This window comes from Leuciscus leuciscus (assembly GCF_965113295.1).
Source record: "Leuciscus leuciscus genome assembly, chromosome: 12".
NCBI classification, from domain to species: Eukaryota; Metazoa; Chordata; class Actinopteri; order Cypriniformes; family Leuciscidae; genus Leuciscus; species Leuciscus leuciscus.
This window is the reverse complement of record NC_138736.1, coordinates 4,516,131-4,537,124: the sequence shown is the minus strand read 5'-3', so window position 1 is coordinate 4,537,124 and position 20,994 is coordinate 4,516,131. Positions and strand designations below refer to the sequence as shown.

The 20,994-nt window shown below is 38.5% G+C and overlaps 3 protein-coding genes across 3 annotated transcripts; 1 reads left to right on the top strand and 2 right to left on the bottom strand.

Annotated features, from left to right (window-relative positions):
- Nucleotides 1–1,234: 1,234 nt before the first annotated feature.
- On the bottom strand, nucleotides 1,235–7,443 carry dclk3 (doublecortin-like kinase 3). Its single transcript, XM_082185865.1, has 5 exons — nucleotides 6,909–7,443; nucleotides 4,592–6,072; nucleotides 3,353–3,485; nucleotides 3,096–3,263; nucleotides 1,235–2,844 (listed from the first exon to the last, which is right to left on the bottom strand). The coding sequence occupies exons 1-5, from the start codon at nucleotides 6,970–6,972 to the stop codon at nucleotides 2,396–2,398; spliced, it is 2,295 nt and encodes a 764-aa protein (XP_082041991.1). The 5' UTR covers nucleotides 6,973–7,443; the 3' UTR covers nucleotides 1,235–2,395.
- Nucleotides 7,444–14,041: 6,598 nt separating this feature from the next.
- On the top strand, nucleotides 14,042–16,563 carry fabp3 (fatty acid binding protein 3, muscle and heart). Its single transcript, XM_082186024.1, has 4 exons — nucleotides 14,042–14,220; nucleotides 15,492–15,664; nucleotides 15,998–16,099; nucleotides 16,273–16,563. Exons 1-4 carry the CDS (start codon nucleotides 14,148–14,150, stop codon nucleotides 16,324–16,326), a joined length of 402 nt encoding a protein of 133 aa, XP_082042150.1. The 5' UTR covers nucleotides 14,042–14,147; the 3' UTR covers nucleotides 16,327–16,563.
- Nucleotides 16,564–16,800: 237 nt separating this feature from the next.
- On the bottom strand, nucleotides 16,801–20,928 carry zcchc17 (zinc finger, CCHC domain containing 17). Its single transcript, XM_082185992.1, has 8 exons — nucleotides 20,478–20,928; nucleotides 20,292–20,371; nucleotides 20,149–20,206; nucleotides 19,288–19,388; nucleotides 19,051–19,142; nucleotides 18,114–18,214; nucleotides 17,234–17,355; nucleotides 16,801–17,094 (listed from the first exon to the last, which is right to left on the bottom strand). Exons 2-8 carry the CDS (start codon nucleotides 20,364–20,366, stop codon nucleotides 16,936–16,938), a joined length of 708 nt encoding a protein of 235 aa, XP_082042118.1. The 5' UTR covers nucleotides 20,367–20,371; nucleotides 20,478–20,928; the 3' UTR covers nucleotides 16,801–16,935.
- Nucleotides 20,929–20,994: the final 66 nt, after the last annotated feature.

Below are 20,994 nucleotides of genomic sequence, written 5' to 3'. Positions count from 1 at the left end.
GATGGCCGCTCGGCCCTTCTCGTTCGCGCTTCCTGATTGGCTGCAACAAATGTTGTGCTTCATCAGATGACTGGGGATATTTAAAGAGCTATGCTTTGCGCATGCGCACCGGTCTCCTGCGGGTCATGGCTGAAGCTTTTTTTTTTTTTTTTGAGAGAGAAAGGTGATCAAAAACTTTTGTAATTTGGATAGTGTGGTGCTTGGTTTTGTTAGTAGATTTGTTTATATTTTATTGTGCTAGTTTGTCGCATTATTGTCATGGCGATTATAGTACAAAGAAAGAGTAAAAAGGTGAGCAAACCTTTTCATACCATGGTCAAAATCCCACAACACTCCTCATATGCGACAAAATGGCAACGTCATCGTGGGTTGTCATTCATCTAAATTATTATGCTTGACAGAATAATGAATGGAAGAATTTTTTTTTTTATCGGATAGCCTACATAGGGTTTTAAAAACATGTTACACATTTTAAGCTGCTTTATAATCTCTTTAAAAAAATCACCATTTGAAGTTATTTAGGCTATTTATTTATTTTTTTGACCCGAAACCAGAATGACCCCTGGGGGAGGGGAAACGGCCTCAGCCAATCAAATGTCGCGGTCTATGATGGACTGGTTTGGGCAAGACAGCTGTCAGTCTAGTTTCCCCAACCTGAATAAGCTTTGTGTTGAATGGGGGGATGGGAGTGTGTTTCCTGATTATATACTGAATACTATAAAATAATATATATTATTAAATGTGCATATATAACAATGTAATAAAGAAGGTATTAATTACACTGAGATTAATAGTGTTTTTATGCACATCATACCTATCTAAAGTACACTTAAAATATACCACATTTACAACGAAGGTTGAAGGGATAAAGTCACCTGACTAGGACAAGGGCTTTCTTCATTAATTATTACCTCTGAACACTTGGTATTTCAGATCTTACCATAATGATGATGATAATGAAAATGTATTTATTGATTATCATAAGTAATCATGAGTAATTATCATCATATGTGCTTCAGCCAGAACAGGACGGTTATATAGGTTGATAACTGCCTCGTTCTGTCAACAAAAATCTGAATATTATTTGTATGCATTAGTCTTTTAAAAATCTGAATTACTATTATTAATTTTGGGCGATACTTTAAATGCCTTATATGTCTTATAAAAGTGTGTAATTTTGTAATTACAGAGAAAAGAAATTAAAACGCCAACCAAAAAAAAAGATTAATAGACATTTTATCATCATAAAAACATTATTTTACTGACCACATTATAGAAACGTGTATCCGAACAGCTAGTAAAGTTTAATCGTATTATCCTACTACACAGTACTCATAATGTTTCAAAATAACATTAACAAAAATAACTTTAATAAGACTAAAACAAATATAAAGACGTGCTATGAAATGAAACACGGGAAGACAAACAATACTAAATACTTTGAGCTTATTGCTAGCTAGTCGGCCCAACTATTTCCACACACATTGGCACTCAAGTAATAGAGGCCGAGCTTGACTGATACTTCTTAAAAAACAAAACTAGTCCTTCCTTATTGAAATGTTTCTTTTTTTTTACAGTTTCTTTCATGCAGTCTCTCTTTTAGACACAGATCAAGAAGAAAATGTAAAATAATTAGAGGCTCGCACATACAAAAACATTAAAATAAAACATGAATAGCCCTTCTTTCTCTAGTCAGTAAATAATCTCATAATAATAATAATGTGTAATAATGTCCTGGGTCATTTCATTAGTGACCTGTAGACCCACACAGAATAAACACTGAATTCGTATTTTGTTTTTAAATATTGGATTATACAAGATAACTATTTTATAACAAGAGAATTAAAAGTGCACTCATTTAACGGTAGAGTAGGCCATTTCTGAGTGGCTAGTAATAGCTTTGAAAGCATAAGATTCGGACCGAATGCGATGATTGGATGAACGTGTTTTGGTCCTGAGACTTCCACAGAAGATATATCTGTACATGTTTTGGTCCTGAGACTTCCACAGAGGATATATCTGTACATGTTTTCATATTGAGACCACTATTATGGATTGCTATCAGGATGTGAAGAGAGTTTCAACCAGTATAACAAAAAGTGTTTATAAAACAAAGTGCCTACCCTTCCTTGAGTGCAGAAATGTGAACATCAGAGCAGATTTCACCTGGACCTGATGGGGATTAGGTCAAAAACGGTGAACTTTCTGTCAGTATCAGTGCTTAGACTAGAGTATGTGTGTAGGTTGAGAGAGAAAGAAGACTCTAAATGTTTTTGCATCATGGTGTTAAATTTTGTCAGTCGTACCGTCCCTCTTTCTCACATTCACATGGCCTGTGTTTGGCCTGACTCTTTTGGTCTTTTCATACATCATTGGTTTCTTCTTAACTAACTCATTACTCAGCAGGATACTCTTGTTTTGAGTCAGTATCCTCTTGCTGTGCTGGTTTCTCAGGTACGTGCTGATCCGTGGTATTTTGAATGTTTGTTGTGATGTCTTCTTCATGGGATGAATATTGTTGGTTGCTCATCATGTTTTGAATCTCTTCAATCTCCTGGTTTCTGTCATGTGTGTTGATATCTGGTTCATAGTTATTGTTCAGGATGTTCTCGTGAATTTGCGCTGCGTGGAATTTCTCGGCCAACATCTCCGGCTTGTGAGAATCTCTCTTATTATTAATTTCCAGCTGTCTGTTTAGTCTCTGCCTCTCAGCTGTGGCGTGAGTGGCCTTTGCCGCCCCCTTATGGTCTTTTTGTGTAAGCCAATCATGCTGTAGGGTTTGACTTGCTGTGAAACGTCTATTCGGGTTGACCTCCAGCAAAGCCCTGACTAGAGCTTTAGCCCCTGGAAAACACACACATCAACACTTGTCATGTGTTTAGATCACAGCATCAAAGGGTTTACAGGAACGGTTCAACCAAATATCTAAATTCTCTCATTCACTCCACCTGAGAATATAGAGCATCTTTGAAGAAAGAACACGATACGATTCATGTTCACAAGATTATGACAGCTTTTTCATTTTTGGGGTGAACTAACACTTAAATCTCTTTTTATATTTGCAGGGGGTCAAATGTTGGAGTTCAAGATCTCACCCTCGGACACGTTATCCCAGTAAGGGGACAGAAAGTGGACTTCTCCCTTCTGGATGAGACGGAATAGTTCCTCTTGATTGCGATCTGGACTGCGGAACGGAGGAAAGCCACTGAGCAGCACAAACAGTATAACACCCATCGCCCAAACATCCACTCCAACACCGTAACCTAGTCAAATATAGACATACACACGCATGGCTGATCACAGAGCTGTAGCTCAGGTTTTTTGAGTCCAGTTTTTGTGGGTCAGACTTTACCTGTCTCAGCAAGTATCTCTGGAGCAACATATGTAGGCGTGCCACAAACTGTGAACACTGGCTCCGTTACCACCATGGCTAAGCCAAAATCTGCCAACTTCAGATTCAGACTTCCATTGCCATGCCGCTGTACCTAGAATCAGTAAAAAAATAAAATAAAAAGAGAGATGATATCAGCTGGATGTTGTATTGTTCACTGTTTTTAAATGCATGTACAATATAATACTAAGTGGTTGCAAAGTAGCCATACTGCTACTGAATCTGCTGTAATGAATCAGTTTAAGATCGGTTCGTCTTAACCGGTCCTCATTTGTAGTGTTGGAAATCTGATTCATTCTATTGAATCGGTTCGTTCGGATGTTTTATGTAAATAAACAGATTAATAACTATTCTTCCGTTCCCTGTCCTATGTGTTATGTTTTTCACTCATTTAAGTAAATGTTGTTGTATTTAGTAGTAATGTTATATTATTTGGTTATATTATAATAAAAAATAAAAAATATTGTTTAAATTGTTGGTAGTCTATGAAATAATGCTTAGCATTTATAACTAAAACTATTTTTTTTAAAAACCATTTTCGGTGATTTAAATAAGCTGAAATAAAATAACATACATTTTTTTTATTACTGAGATTAATAAACTGAAATTAATAAGTTTAAGAGGATTTTGAGTTGAGTGACTAGAATGAAAGCTGAAATAAAAAAAAATTAAAGTTATGTATAGAAATAAAAAAAATAATACAAATGACTAAAACGTAATATAGATAACTATAACAATAACTATAAAGATTTTGTTTTAAAAATCGTTCTGAATTGAAAGAATAGCGGTGTCCACACCACAACTATAATGATAACGACACAGAGGAACAATGTATTTGGAATCGTTTTCATGAAAACATTGACAGCCAATCAGATTCCATCCTGCTTTAAAGAGCACGCGCATTTAAAGAGACAGGCCACAAAACTGCAGCGTCCACACAAGCGGACAATAACGTTCCGTTGAATGCTCGAGCTCTTTAAAGCAGGGTGGATTCTGATTGGTTGTCAATGTTTTCATCATTAATCAGCTGGAAGAAATGTTCTGTAAGTGATTCCAACGATATTGTTTCTCTGTGCCGTTATCGTTATAGTTGTGGTGTGGACTGCTTTCCTTCTTTAGAATGATTTTTAGAACTTTATCATTATCGTCCTTGGTGTGAACGGGCCTTAAGACTGAATTTGAGTAACTGTCATCTCTTACCAGCAGGTTTTCTGGTTTGATGTCTCGATGTGCAATGCTCTTGTTGTGGATGTATTCCAGCGCCTGACTGATATCCGTGATCATGCACGCAGCTCTCGGCTCAGTAAACCTGCCGCTCTGAGTGATGGCGTCGAACAGATCTCCTCCGGTGACCAGCTCCATCAGCAGGTAGACGTGTGTGTCCGTGTGGTGAGAACGAAACAGCTGGATGAGCCGAGGATGTTCCAGACTTCGCAGCAGAGCGATCTCATTCTGGATCATGTGACCGCGTCCCTGCAGCTTAGCGTTGTCCACAATCTTCATGGCGAAGGTTTCATCCAGGCCTTTCACACGGCACTCTCTGACCACCGCAAAGTTCCCGTCTCCCACCACACGACCCATGTCGTAGCAGCGCTCGATGTCCTCCAGAGTGAGTTCTGCACCGTCAGGTGGGACGTTACCCTGCAAGTCTTCCTGATCCTGCTTATTAATGTCCCGCTCAGTTATTATCTCTAAGTTAAGAGCGTTTTGAGGAACAGAAGGGCTAGATTTCGTATTGGCAACATGCTTATCAGCTTTCAGTGGCCTATGCTGTGCTTTTTCCAAAGAAACCATATTGTTTTGAGATGTACTACTTTTATTACTGGGGTTATTCATCCTGTCCGGTTGAGAACTCCGACTGCTTCTGATTGGAGGAATAGGAGGGACGCATCCTCGACAGCTCCGGCAGAAAACAGCGTCTCTCTTTCGTTCCTCTTTCTTCGGCTCCTTCTCATCCTCTTTCAGCAGGTCAGCTTTCCTCCTCCATAGTTCTCTTTGCCTTTCTCTCTTCAGCTTTTGCCTTCCAACAGGCTGCAGGTTGTTGACCGGTGGTTGGTTCACCTGATGATCCCGCACCGCAGGTAAGGACACCTCAGGATCGTCATCATGGAAACCACTATCCGCTTTAGTGGCCTTGGGTCTCAGGATACGCTCCCAAACCCTCAGCAGGTGTTCGCAGTGTCCGGGGTTTTCCGGATAGAGCTCATCCAGAGCTGCACTGATGTCCTCAAGCGACGGTCGGGTGTTTCCGAAGGCCAGGAAAGCGTGATCGAAGCGGAAGAAGTCAGCCAGGCTTTGGATCTCTCGGCCAGAAGGGCTAAAGAGACGTCGTATTCGAGCGTTGTTCCAGCAGGGGAAGCCCAGCGCCTCGGACACATCCGCCACGAGCTGCTCGAAGGTCTGCACAGCGCGCCGGTTTAACAGCAGCGAGATCTTCCTCACGCCGTCCTGTCCACACGCTCGCACCACGCTCACGATCCGCGGGCGCACAGGGCTCGATTCTGCGTGCCTGGCGTGATAACCACTCGCTCTGGAGACTCCTGCCTCCTCCCAATGACACACGGGGCTTTCTGAAGGCCCAAAGTCTGTCAGGGGCCTTCGGGGTCGTGATCTGTGCAGGTAAGAGGGAAGAGGTTGCCGAGGGGCAACATTTGGGCATTTTGGCAGTTTAATCCTTTGATCTGGAACACAAACATGTATTGTTAGGATACAATTTGCTTTTTTTTTTTTTTTTTTTTTTTTAGAGCAACTCGTCCAAAGATCTGCTTTGTTCATCAAAAATGTAAAAATTTAAAATTGCTTGATCAGATTTTGGAGGAGAAGAAAAAAAGCTTATACAGGCGAATTAAAGAGGAAGTGTGCAACATTAATAATTGAGAGCTGGTGTGTATTGAGGAGCAATGCCGAGACATGCAGATTCTCAAATTGCACCGCATGCTCCAGGGGTAACGGAAAAGGATCAAATCTGATCATGTCGGATCACTTTACTCAGCTTGCGCAGCTTGTTTTCTTTCTTTCTTTCTTTCTTTCTTTCTTTCTTTCCATGCATGCACTAAACACATGTCTGACGTCTTTAAATGGAAGGATGCAGGAGGCATTAAGAAATTGAACACCAAAAACACTCAAAGATGCCGTTTCCCTTTTAAGTCACTAAGAAAGATCTTTTGAAAGGAAGAAAAGCCACTGTGAAACTAATTAACTATATGCATGAATAAACCTAAAGTTATTTTTAAATTTAATTACGTTTAAATTTAATTAATTTCTTTCATGCTTGGAAAAATATACATTTATTAATCACATATTAGAATATTATATCAATAATGGTTTTTATCTAGGCTAAGTAATACTAATTATATCATATTATTTAGTTTGTTTAGTCAAGAATCATAGCGACATAGCCTAATAAGATACTCGTTATGGAGATTCTGCAAATGTGGACTGGTTAATTGACCTAGTTAAACTTTTAGTCATTGTCCTATTCTCTTAATGTATTTATTAATGAATCATTTGAACTCGCCTGTCAGTCCCCATCTGGGTTTCGGTGGCTCTCGCCCCGGTCGCTGGTTCCACACCGGTGTCATTCTGTTCCTCTGCTCGCAGTTTCATCAGCGTTTATGCAGATATAAACCCGTGAGTCTGATTCACTGCTCATACTGTCCCAGAGTGAGATGTCCGGCGGCGTTACGAAATGGTTAAAAAGTCTGTAACCATGATGAAATCAACGCGCACCTCTAAACAGGCTTCTCAGTGTCCTTGAGGAATCGCGAAAGTTTAAAACAGCGCTGAATTTAAAGCACAGTGAATCGGACAGTGCGCACACGGCCAGTGTTCAGTCAGACATGAGGTAACATGGGGATATCGAGGACGCATCTTTTGGAAAAGCTACGAGCGCGTTACCGGATACTCCGCATCCTGCAAGCGCGTCTCCCCGGTAACACACAGAGAACTGAAGCACACACACGCGCACACACACACATTGTGTTTTGATGTTTTCTGGGGACTCTCCAAAGACATAATGATTTTTATGCTGTAGGCAACAAACTGTATATTCTCTCCCCCTTACACTAACCCAAACCCATCACACAAAACTTGTTATGATTTATAAGCCTTTTTCTTAATGGGGGCCAAAAAATGTCCCCCAAAAGGACCAGGATTTCAGATATTGAAACACACACACACACACACACACACACACACACACACACACACACACACACACACACACACACACACACACACACACACACACACACACACACACACACACACACACACACACACAAAGAGAGAGGTCTGTTTGACTATTGAGGAGGCCACTTCATACACTTCCACAGTTTTCATATAGCAGCCGTCCAATAGAAATAATGAAGAAAAATATATGGCCAATTTACTTCCCCCATTTCAATAAGGACTCCTAAAATATCCCCAAAAGTTGGGTTTCACTTTATTATTGAGGGCATTTGACTCTCAGAAGAATAGCAAAACTTGTAGCAAAACACTCACAGTTATTATTAAAAAATACTCATTAAAATTGTTTTAAAACTCTGCATTTTTTAATCAAAGAAAATGTAGCCTATTTATTATTCTTGTATAAAATGCATTATTTAACAAATTATAGTTTTAATATATTTTCATTTTATTGGCGTTACTGGCACCTTTTAATTGGTTGTTTTTGTTCTTCCTGCCACGGCAGAAGGAATGAGATTGAGATAGAGTACTAGGCTAGTGATGTCTAGTGAATATGATGTTGAGCATCTGTTTGTGAATATTTCAGTCATTGCCATTATTGGTGAATTTGGTACAGATGCATTGAAAGAAATTCTCTGCCTTATTATTTCACACCCACTCACCCCTTCTTTACCGTGGTTTAAGATATAATTGAACTTCCCGAGACTTTTCACTTTGTCTCCGCAGGTCTCCCAGTATGGCTGTATTACCATGGTTACTGTTAACACAGCAGTCCTGCTTTGTGTCTATGTTTGCGTTAGGATGGCTTTGCTGGCCTTTGCTGTGTGTGTGTGTGTGTGTGTGTGTGTGTGTGTGTGTGTGTGTGTGTGCAGCTGTAGATGGGTTGTGTAAATGTGTCCATTAGAGGGCAGTGTGTGTGTGTGTGTGTGTTAGAGCTTTGGGTGATAGGCAGACTCGGTTTAATAGGTTTTCCTACACATATGCCTGACTCAGTGACAAAACAAGCACAAGAAGCCGTGGTTTACAGTGAATTTAGAACAGTTAAGAGGCGTTGTACGACACTTGACCCATTAAAACTAACACTGTATATTCTATTCTGTATATTTGTTATAAAAAATAAATTAAAAAAGCTGTGTTTATGTGTAAAAATGGCTGTGCTGTGCTTTATCTATAGTCTTTGGCTGTTGCCAGAGGCAGCCATTGCAATTCGGAGGCCCTGTCCCGTCTCATCATCTGCAGAGAGACACTGCCACTCAGAATACACACATAATGAAGGACGTAAAGACATCATAGGGGATTGTTAAGATATTTCACGTCTTCATCTATATCGTGTTCAATGTCAGTTTTATTTATTAATGTATTCAGCTACAACTGTTATTAGAGCACTGTCATTTTTGCTACCATCTGCCATGTCAATAAAAAAATTAAAGTACATGAACAAGAACATGCTGTTTTTTTTTTAAATGTAAAACCCAAATAGAGGCAACAAGATATGAGACCATGCAGGCAGATATGGGCAAAAAAACAACAATATTAATAAATAATTTATTAAAAAAATTATATTCATATTAATAATATGAAAATAATATACTAATAGTAATGAAAATAAATATTGTTGAAATGGTTATTTATAACACCATTATGGTTCTATATAGCACTTTCAAAGTGTGGTTCATGGTATAGGGAACCTTTTAAAAGGTTTCTGCTATTGTTACAAGCCGAAGAACCCTAATTTGGTACTTTAGAACCATTTTTCTTAAGAGTGTAGTTCTAGACTAAATGTGAGCATGCATTTACTAATCTCACTTGCACAAAAAAAGATTAAGTATTCCTAAAAATAAAAATAAAATCTGTGAAATGCAAAATCAGAATACTATGCAAACCTCCAATAATTAAATATGTTAAATAAAACAAATATTTGTATGCATTTATTCTCACTTTATTGACCAATGTACTTGTTGCTGACCTTCGATGATTCAGTTAAACCATAAGCAAAAATGACTTTTAAGCTTTCTTGAAGTTTCTTCTCCAGCATCTTCTTCTTCTGCGATCCAGAAGGGCAGCACAGCGAGGTTTGCTTGAGCTGCGCCCTCAACTCTACAGGTGTGATTGTGCATTTCCTTCAGCCTTATTATTTCAATTTTAGTGTGAAAGGTCCTTTAAATTCACAATATATCTTTTTCGTTTTAAAAAACAACCAAAAAAAACCCCAAAAAAACCAAAACAAGCCCAGCCCTGCAGGTGAGGAAAAAGTAACGCAAAAGTAACATAACGCATTAGTTTCTTTAAAAAGTAACAATGTAGCCCTAACAGGTTTATGTAGCCTAGTACAACGGCTCTGGAACGCGCCTCAACCAAAGAACCAATCAGAATCAAGGACCATCCTTTTATAAAATGTATTTATTTTGCTATGCTGATCATAGTCACATAGGCCTACTTGTGCCTTACAATTGAATTTACATTATGAATTTTAATATTTGGAGGGACAATGATGAAACATTTAACAGAACGTTACATAAATAGATTAAATTTACGTTAGTAAAATTGCTCATTAATACATACATAAAAAAATTTAAAAATGGTAGAAAAGTTGTCACTCGGGCAGTATCATTTGTACATAATATGTACACTTCAGGTACTAATATGCGCATTTAAGGTACTAATATGCAACTTTTTAAAGCCAATTAAGGTACAAAGAAGATTTGAACGATTTTTTTCCATTCGCGTGACGTGGAAACCAATAACCATACCAACCATACACCACGCGAGCGATTTCCATTCAGTATCGGACAATGAGTAAGTACTATCTTTTTTTATCACTTACATTATATATTCACACTTCATAAATACATAAACGTCTTTAAGATATTAGACGGTTAGCTTGTGCTGAGCGCTACACGACATTTGTGATGCACGTGACGAACCTCAACTCGACAGATCTCCTAACACGTGGACCAGAATCATCGACTGAGGCGCACATTGTATTTTGCTTAATGCTTGTTTTTATTTTTCATAGTTATTAACAATTAGCATGACCCCCATGTTAAAGACATGACTCAATGCAAAATATTATTGTGATTGTTGATGATTACATGAATGCTGCTGACCAGAATTTAACTAAATGCCAACAAGACATGTTGGTACTAATGGCAGAATTTGTATTTGTGACCTGGGTTTTGTGTGTTTAAGTGGACTTTGATTTCATGACCTGAGTTAAAGGGGTTTGCTTAATCTCTCTCCCTCTCTCAAACTATCTCCTCCCCTGTCTCTCTCCACCACCTGTTCGTGTCAAACGTCAAACACATGAACTCTGCATGCATACCATGTTTAGTCACACATTTGTGTTGGGTTAGACACATGGCAGACAACTGTGTGTGAGTGTGTGTTCAAATACCAAGTATACAAAGGTGAAAACCAGAAGAGGGGTGTTACAACACATAAGGTTCTACCAACAATCCCTTTAAGAGAACTGAACTGTATTTCACAACATGTGGTTTGCATGTATAATACAAGCTTCCAGCGTCAATGTGAGAAACCGTGAGAGCTGGAATAGAGTACTTATAACTCAGTGAAGTACAAATTGTCTTTGCTTTTTCAACTGGAATACGTAATTAGCCTATTTAAAGGATTAGTTCACCCAAAAATGAAAATTCTGTCAATTACTCACCCTCAAGTTGTTACAAACCTGTATGAGTTTCTTTCTTCTGTTGAACACAAAATAAGATATGTTGAAGAATGTGTGCATTTCAGTGACGCATTTAGATTTCAGTGACGCATTTAGATCACGATTATTACTCTAATACTATTATTTAAAAAAATTTAATACCAAATTTCTTTTTGCAGATTCACTTTTTTTTGGAGCATACAATTCTGGAGGACATTTACAACACACACTATCTGAATGCTATCACCGTAACAGGACACACCTGCAATAGCTACAATTTATGGGATATTTATCTTGCAGTTATAATACAATTCAGCTGTAATTGTCAGTTTGTAATAGTCAGTTGATAATAAGGGTGTGTGTCTGTGTGTATTTGTACATGCTCAAACAGATGCAAGATAGAATGTTTGTTCATATCACGTCATGTTCCCACCGAGGGAATGACGAGGACAAATGAATCCTAGAACATTTCCTCCAAGCAATCCTTTAAAAAAAAAAAAAAAATGAACTGGGTTCTGTAGATTGTACAGGTAGTTGTTGTTAAAATAGCTATTTTGGTATTAGGTATATACTTTATTTTGAATGACCTTTTTATTTTTTATATTTTTAAATTTTTGAAACTTCAAAAAGAAGTTTTATTCATTTTGTTACACTCCTAAAAATAAAGGGTCCAAAAGTTTTTATTTTTTATTTTTTTGCAGTGATGCCATAGAAAAACCTTTTGTTTTAATTCTCTAAAGAACCTTTCAATAAACCTTTCTTTAAAATATTTTTTTTTTCTTAGTGTGAAGAACATTTTAATAATCTTAAGAACCTTTTTTTTCACTGTAAAGAAACTTTGAATGAAATGAAAATGTTAAAGATTCTTCATGGAATCATAGATTCAAAAATCTCACAGTTTAATCTTTAATTTATTTAGCTTTATTATATTTTTTTCAGTTTATGCACTTTCAAATTCAATCTATTTATTTCATTTATTTAGTTAGTTGCAAAGGCAACATTATAATTTTTTTCAAATCTAATACTTATTTATATTTCATTTCAGTTTTATTTCACTCACCTAAAAACATCTCAATGTAGATTTAATAAGTTTTCTTTGAGTTTTATCAAAAGGTGTGAAATATTGGATGGGAGAAAAATCAATACTTTTGCATTTTCTCCCAAAAAAAAAAAAAATGTGTGCGTTCCACTGAGAAACTTTGCATTCGCTTGTTTTCCATGCGAACGCAGAGTTTCTCAGTAGAATGCAAATCACCGTGTCCCTGGGTGTAGACTCTTACATTCATGAATTTAGCATTTCTTGGTGTTTTTTTTTACAGATCTGTGTTCCTGGCTTTTTCTTAAAAGCTGTTGTTGGTCAGAAGAATCTGTGTGCACCAGATGTCTGACGTTCATGAACAGCTGCTCACGTTACAAACTCTAAAAAATTCAAGAGTTCAGCATTAACCCTAGACCTTATTGCGTGCAAATCCTGGCATTCAGACCCTTCATGCTGTTGCACACACACACACACACACACATGCTCAAACAATCGTCCGATCTTGCAATGCAAACACTTGTAAACTAAACCTTGCGGCGCAGAGGATGGGCCGGGGGAATGTTTAGCGACACTGGTGCAACGATTCGGTGATTATCGTACAAACAGCATCTGATACGACTCGATCTTCACTGCCTCTTACTGAGCAGAACGGCCAAACACAGTCAGTCAAAGAGTGTAGAGGCTGGAAGAGCGAGTCCTCTGACATAAGGTCATGTCCTCAGAGGCTTGTAAAAGAGAGAGAGAGAGAGAGAGAGAGAGAGAGAGTATGGCCTGACTCTGCATGGTCCCAATATCAATCACTCCTCCCCCCTCTCCTCGCTGCGCTCTCTCGCTCTTTCTCTCTCTCTCTCCAGGCAAATGAATGAATGTCTTTGCATTAGAAAATACTTGTGATGTTTCTCATTTATAAGTTGCTTTGGATGTTAATGAATGCATGATAAATGTAACTAACAAAATATCATTTTTCAATCAACATATTTCTCAAAAAGGCATTAATTTGGTTTTTAAACTACAAAGCAAGTTCAAAATTAAAGGCAATACATCCACTAAAATTAGACCACTTGGTTAAGAGTCATTGCAGAAACTGGTGTGACTTTCAAATGCAATGAAAAACATAATTCATAAATGTTTAAGTAGGGTATGATGCACAATCATAACAGGTATTGAATGATATTAGAGATTAACAATATGGGTCAGTTTGGGATATTTAATTATTAAAGCTCTTTTCCTCTATTTTTATACATTTAGATCACCTGTTTGCCATCACTTAAAGTCAATCTTTAAAACACTTACAATTTAATTTAAATGTTATCTTTAGCACATCTCAAAATTAATATCCATTTTAAATTTGTACATCAGAATGTTGTGATGAAACAGTAGGAAGAAAAATACTCAATGTGTGCCGTCAGATTACTAACTCTCTTTATATCTTCTTTTGTGTTCAACAGAAGAAAGAAACTCATTCAGGTTTGGAACAATATGAGGGGTGAGTAAACGATGATCAAATGTTCATTTTCATGTGAACTATCCCTTTAATTTTGCACAGTTCCTCATCCTCCTTGTCTTTCTTTATTCTATTGTTCTTAACGGATTGTCCTACAATTCCCATCTCCCCATCTCTCTGCCCCCCCCCCCCCCCCCCCGCCCGCCTGTCACTCATCTCTCCTCTTCTCTCTGGCTTTGCTCCTCCCTCTTTCAACCCCCCAGGCTTGTAGTGATGACATCACAAACAGCAGTTATAAATCGGCCAGTAAGATCGCAGAAGCTCAGTGGTGCTGTCTTACCCTCCTCTCTCACCCACGCCGTGTTTCTTTCTTCCTCGCTCTCTCATTCTTCTGCTCTTGTTCTCTCACTCAGCTCCAAACATGGCAGACGTCTTTGTTGGCACATGGAACTTAAAGGAGAGCAAGAATTTCGATGACTACATGAAAGCCCTCGGTGAGTAGGATGTGTGTGTGTGTGTGTGCTTCACAGCTAGATGTAGGGTGTGTGCCTTTTGATGCAAGTGAGCACATGTAGTTTTGGGTGTGTGTTTCTGATTCTTCCAGAGTGGGAAAGGGGATCTGAGACGCATTCACTGTGCAAGGTGCATGTGTGCTGGTGTGTGTGTGTGTGTGTCCATGGGTGTGTTTAAGATGGAGTGCAGATGGTGCAGGGAAGGTCTCTCTCGAAGAACCTCTCTTAGACACACACACACACGTGCTCTCACACACAACCACATCCATGCCACATTCATGCCTATACAGAGCAACTGCTGTTGTCTTGTGTAAAATACAATGAGCCCTTTATTTCGCCATTGAACCTTGATATTTTGTTACACGAAACATGGAAATATCTGTCTTTAGAAGCTTGCAAGCCTTTTTTTTGACCAGTTGCATAGGATTTCGTATTTCATAAAGTAGTGTTGAGTGAGTTATGGCTTAAAAGATGAAGATGGGGGGTGTGACTCAATCAGTGTGCATCTGTATGAAAAGAATAGAGGGAAGGAGGGAGGAAAGTGTGGGTGAGACAAAGTGGGTGAATTTTTTTTTTTCTTCTTCTTTTTTCTTCTTCTTACTCCCTTCTGACTAACTGGTTTCAAATTCACTCCTCTTGGGTGAACTGCAATGAACCCTGATTTCCTGCCCGTTATCTGTGGTTAGAGAAGAACACGTCTGCGCACTCCCTCGTACTATTTGCTGAACAAATCAATAGTAATTGCTGCATTCTCCCAAAAGCATATGTTTGCTGATGATTTGACCATTTTGACCGTTCCAGAGTTTGGTTATTTGCAGAGATGTGTTCAATTGTGACTAACCTCTGAATATTAATGCAATCTTTGATTAATTATTAATATACTGGCCTTAAGCTACTGTGTGCAGATGCTCTTTCCTTACTAGCATTTTTGTGAATAAATTATGGCTTTTTTAGACATAGTTTTAATAGGAATATTTAAAATATATATATAAAATAAAGGCCCTTTAGATTTTTTTTTTTATTCTAACTTTTAGTTTTTAGCTTCTTTAGAGTACATGACCATTTTTAAAAACAACTTTGCTTCTTAAAATATATTTAAGAGCTTTAATTAAACCCTTTAGTATTTGTTGTACGTTATGCATTACAATCTTTAAAAGTATCTTTGCTTCTTGAGGTCGTCCATGTGAATTCCTCTGCGTGTGCATTGTTGAAACGGCTTCATACTTGTTCCTGAAAGTGTGTTTGTTTATCAGGTGTGGGCTTTGCCACGCGTCAGGTCGGCAGTATGACCAAACCCACAACCATCATTTCCAAGGAGGGCGACGTCTTCACACTTAAGACCGTCAGCACTTTCAAAAGCACAGAAATCAACTTCAAACTGGGAGAGGAATTCGACGAGACCACTGCCGATGACCGTACAGTCAAGGTGATAAAATCTCACACATTAGTCTCACTTACATTAGTCCTGTGCTTTGACACTTGCCAAAGGCACGGGTAATTTCACGACTGACACGTTATGAATTGGGCAGTTAAGATAGTCTTGGATGACACAATAGGGTCTTGTTGATGGCAAACAAGAGCCTCTTAGAAGCCCCAATGAGAGATTGACCCGTCCCGTGACATTCATCGGGTCAATCATTAATGTAGGCTTTGAAACGCCAGTCATCGTTGCTCCCGGGGCAGCAAAAGGAAAAAATGAGATCGTATTCAAAGTAATAAGAAATGCTTATCTTATTCCCTTTACTCTGTTTTTCTCCAGTCCGTGATAACTTTAGATGGCGGCAAATTGGTTCACGTTCAGAAATGGGACGGCAAAGAGACGACCCTGGTCCGAGAAGTCAGCGACAACAGTCTCACTCTGGTCAGTATTGTGTGTATTTACAGTAAGTGCCTTTTTGGCACATGAGAACATGATTATAAGAAGTCAGCAAAAGCAGAACCGGTTCTGCTGCCCATTTAGTAATGACTTTTGTCAGTATTTATGACTGCATGAATAATTATATCAACTGACCAACCTCTTTCTTTTATTAACAGACACTGACGCTTGGCGACGTCGTCTCCACACGACACTATATAAAGGCGGAATAAAGAGAAACTTCATTCGCGACCCATTCTCATCAACGGTTATGTACATTTCCAGTGTTTTTCCTGTAGTGTTAATGTTTCTCATTTGCACCGTTCCTCAAACACTGAAAGAAATCCAACTTCATACCTCCAGATGTCTGTATATGATATCTTATTCTGGATACGTGTTATGCCTCTGCAGTCAGTGTTCTGTCATATGCCTTTGGATTACTAATAAATATGACATTTGCTCCAAATTCACCTGGTGCTATTTATTGTGTCAACATTTCAATAAAGCGCTCCAGTGCTGTGTTTTGATTTTCCAAAAGGACGGTTATATTTCCGTGAGGTGTTTCTAATTTAAGCATGTTCCCGTGTCTGCTGGCTGACGATGTGTGTGTTCTATATCGAGCGCATGGGTCTGTGTGTTTCTGGGTGAAGGGCCATTCAGAGGTTGTGCAGTGAACCTTTTAACCTTCACACAAGAAGCCAGTCTCGTTTAATGGTCAAATTCTTTTTAATATGAACCAAAAAAAATAATAATACACTCCAAAAATGACCAGATACATTTAAATCTGGATAAACCTGCAAATAAACGACATGCGCAAGTTTGAATCGATTTGCAAAGCAAAACTACTTGGCCTTGTGTTTGTGTTTCTTGTGTTTTTTCTTCTTGTCCGAGTGTGTGTGTGAATGCTTCGGCCGTTTGGCATCTTCAGCGCCGCTATCAGATGAAGAACTGTCTCTCTTCTTCTCTTTCTTTTTCTTCTTCTCTTTCTTTGCCTTCTTTTCCTGCATGAAAAAGGGCATCATGAGCATGCAAATGAAAGACGGATGAAGTATTGCAGAATTTGGCAGCAAGGTTACACAACCGTTTGCTGCCAGCGTGTCATCTGGCGCAATCATTTGGGTGTCAGGGGTGTGTCCGCACCTTTTTACGTTTCTGGGGCTCTGACTGGGTGTTCTGGTTGCTGGTCGGCGGCTCCTCCTCCTCTTCTGGCACTAAACTGTACTGCAGGCCAGGCTTAGAGAAGCAGTCCTTTGCAAAGTGACCTTGCATGCAAACATACATACATGTCATTATTTAGAACCTGAACACGGTCATAACAGGTGTTCAGGGATTACACATACAACCTGCAAATGAAGACCGTGAAAGTGACACACTCAGTGATTGTGTATGAAATCTAATTAAAAGTGTTTGCTGTAATATACACTTAGTTTGGGGACATTTACATTAGACAACATTTTAATATTTCAAGCAAATGCTGTTCTTTTGAACTTTCTACTCACAGAGTCCTGAACAAATGTATTAAGATTTCAAGCAGCACAACTGTTTTCAACATTTATAATGATCAAAAATGCAGCAGGATCATGTGACACTAAAAATGCTGAAAATTCAGCTTTGCATCTTAAAATAAAATTATTTTAAATTGTAATATTTCACAATATTACACTTTTTACTGTATTTTCGATCCAATAAATGCAGCCTTGGTGAGCAGAAGAGAGTTAATTCTAAACAGACCACAAACTTTTAAGTATTGCAGAAACACTTATGCTTTAAATAAACATTAGTCACATAATGACTAACATCGTCCTTCATATAATCTAAGCTATAGTGGTTTTTCAGCAGATTTGTCTTAGTTTTACCCAAACATGTACTCAAGTCAAAGTATAATGATTTTCGTTTGGCTAAATCTTGTTGAGATAGCACTTCAGTTGAGCTTGCGATAAAATCAGGCAGTCTGTCAAAGGGTCAAGGGTCTAATGTGCACTAGAATTGGGTCAGGATGACACAACCGGGAGTTTCATACCAATGCATCCACACTTTTTGCATGTGGTGTTGAGCACAGCCTCCAAGGTGATCCTCTGCCCGGTGTGATCTCTGAACCGCCCCCGGCGACGCTCGTCCTGTCTGAGTGAACAACATTCATTTACGCATATAATTACTACTGGTTTCACAGATAGGGCTTAGATTAAGCCTTAGTTAAATTAAGGCATTTAAAGAGATATTTCACCAATTAGCATTAAGCTTTGTATCAGTAGAAACCCGGTAGTATTTTCGAGTGACCGTGCTTCCCTCCCTCATGTCCCCCTGAGACGAGAGATTTCTGTATTGTGCGTCTGGAAAAAAACCTCAGATGACGCAAAAATCGTCATTTAACGTCATCAGAGGCTTTTTTGTCCAGAGGCGAGAGATTACAGCCAATAGGAGGAGCTCGTTCCGCATGTCTTCAACCCGCCCATAGGGGGATCTCACCATAAAACGCCGTCTTTTCAGTTTCGAGTCGACTAGTAGCCTAGTCATATCATTTCTTCCAATACTGCCCTCTGTAACCGGTAGGTGTGGCTTGGGAGTGGCCTCGTAGGGCAGCAAGTGCATTCTGGGAGTTGTTGTCTTTCATCCACATGAGCCAAAAATAAATTTTCTGGCTTTTCTCAGTCTAGAAGCACCAACTTCTAAAATAATTTCACATTTCTACAACATAAATGACCCAATTTAAATACACATTCATCTTTCCAGCGGTGAAATATCCCTTTAAGTGTCATTTTATAAACAAATTACTGATGTGCATCTTGAGACAAAACATCGGCATTGACATATTTTAAGATATGCCAGTGCAAGTTGCTTTCAGTTAAAACAGCTCAAACATGCATTTTAGTCTGGGACTAGACTTCAGTCTTGTCTGTGAAACCAGGGGTATTTGAGCTACTATAAATACAGCACTCATGTACAATAGATCCACTTACTCTGCCATGACGTTGTTGGGGTCTAAGTCCCGCCCAGTGCCTTGATTGACAGATTTCATAGAGAAGGACAGTTTGATTTTATCATCTTTCATCTGATAGTGGATAGAAAACAAAAAGCACTATTAAAAAAAATATAACTGCATTATAAAAGACACTAAATTAATAACAGCTGCATGTCAAATTATAGTATCAATTTCACTTTTAGTGTTGGTATATCGGTGTTGTAATTGAATGTACCTCCGTGCCAATGACTTTTATCCACACTTGCTCCCCTACATCAACTATTTCAGATGGGTTTTCCACCCGACAGGATGACATCTCACTCTTATGAACCAGACCTGAAACACAAATAAGTTATTATGTGTGTATTCATATTCGTTGTTATAAAGGGATAGGTTCACCAAAAATGAAAATTCTGTCATTATTTATTCACCCTTATGAAGATCAAAACAAATGAAATCTGAGAGTTTTTTTGAGAGTCCCTCCATTGACAGCTACGCAACTACCATGTTTACGCTTTAAAAAGTTCATAAAGAGATCGTAAAACTTGGTTTAGTCCAAATTTTCTGAAGAAACTCAGAAAACAGATTGGATTTAGGCTTTTATTCGTATATACACACCAACTCAAACATCAGTTGTGGGGAACGGAAGCTCAAGCACGATCACATGATGTGCGAGAACCAATGAGGTTCATTCTCGTGTTACGCAGCACGTTTGAGCTTCTGCAAGAACCAATGAAGTTTGTTCTCGCTTTTCAAGCAGGTTCGGTTGAGCTTTTGTTTTTGTTCGCTGATCAAAAGCTTAATTTCAACCTGTTCAACATATAAAGCGATCGTGTCTCTTCAGAAATTCATATTCGTATGGATTAGTTTTACGATCTCTTTATGAACTTATGAAGCGTCAAGAGTGGTAGTTGCGTAGCTGTCACTGGAGGGACTGAAAGCTCTCAGATTTCATCAAAAAAGATCTTCACTTGTGTTCCGAAGATAAACGAAAGTCTTACGGCTTTGAAACAACATGAGGGCGAGTAAATAATGACAGAAGTTTCATTTTTGGGTGAACTATCTCTTTAAATGAGAACACACTATCCAACTTTACCTTGTTTTCTGTATCCTGCAATCTTCACAAAGGCGCCGTATGTCGTAACAGACACTACCTAAGTACATAAGAAATTGGAGATAGATCAGTAAAAGGATATTTTATGTGATTTTAGATTCTGCACGTTTACTCTTAGATCTAACCTCTCCCTTCAGAATGCTGTACATTGGTGGAATCCCATCCAGACCGGCTGGCTCTCTCGCCCACTCCTCTTCCATCACACCTGCAGAAAACAAAGTGTATAAAACAAATCCAGCCATTGGCCACTGCATCTGAAGACGCCAGCCAGTGCTTATGTGATGCACATGATGACGAGTGTATGAACTTACCAGATGGGTTCAGATCGAGGACCCTTTACTGTAATTTGAAAGCAATCTATAAGTAAACTGCAATATGCACGTGCTAAATTGCCGCAGTTTTAATTCCAAAAATCTTCATCCGATGAAAATATTATACATTTAGTTATTGACAGACACGTGACTCCATAATACACTAAAAAACATCACTACGCAGAACGTAAATACATGTAGAGCATTACACTCTTCTTGTTTGAAAGCGATCTATAAGAAAATTCCAATATGCACGTGCTAAATAGTCGCAGTTTAAATTCCAAAAATCTTCATCCGATGAAAATATTGTACATTTAGTTATTGACAGACACGTGACTCCATAATACACTACAAAACATCACAACACTAAACGTAAACACATGCAAACCATTAACGTTACTCTCCTCTTAGTTGTTTGGATGACGACACATGAGTTCCGTGAGTGAGAGCAGAGAATGTCTGGTGAGAGTGTATTTTCTTCCGGTTCAGAGATTTAACAGTAACCAATAAGACCGCG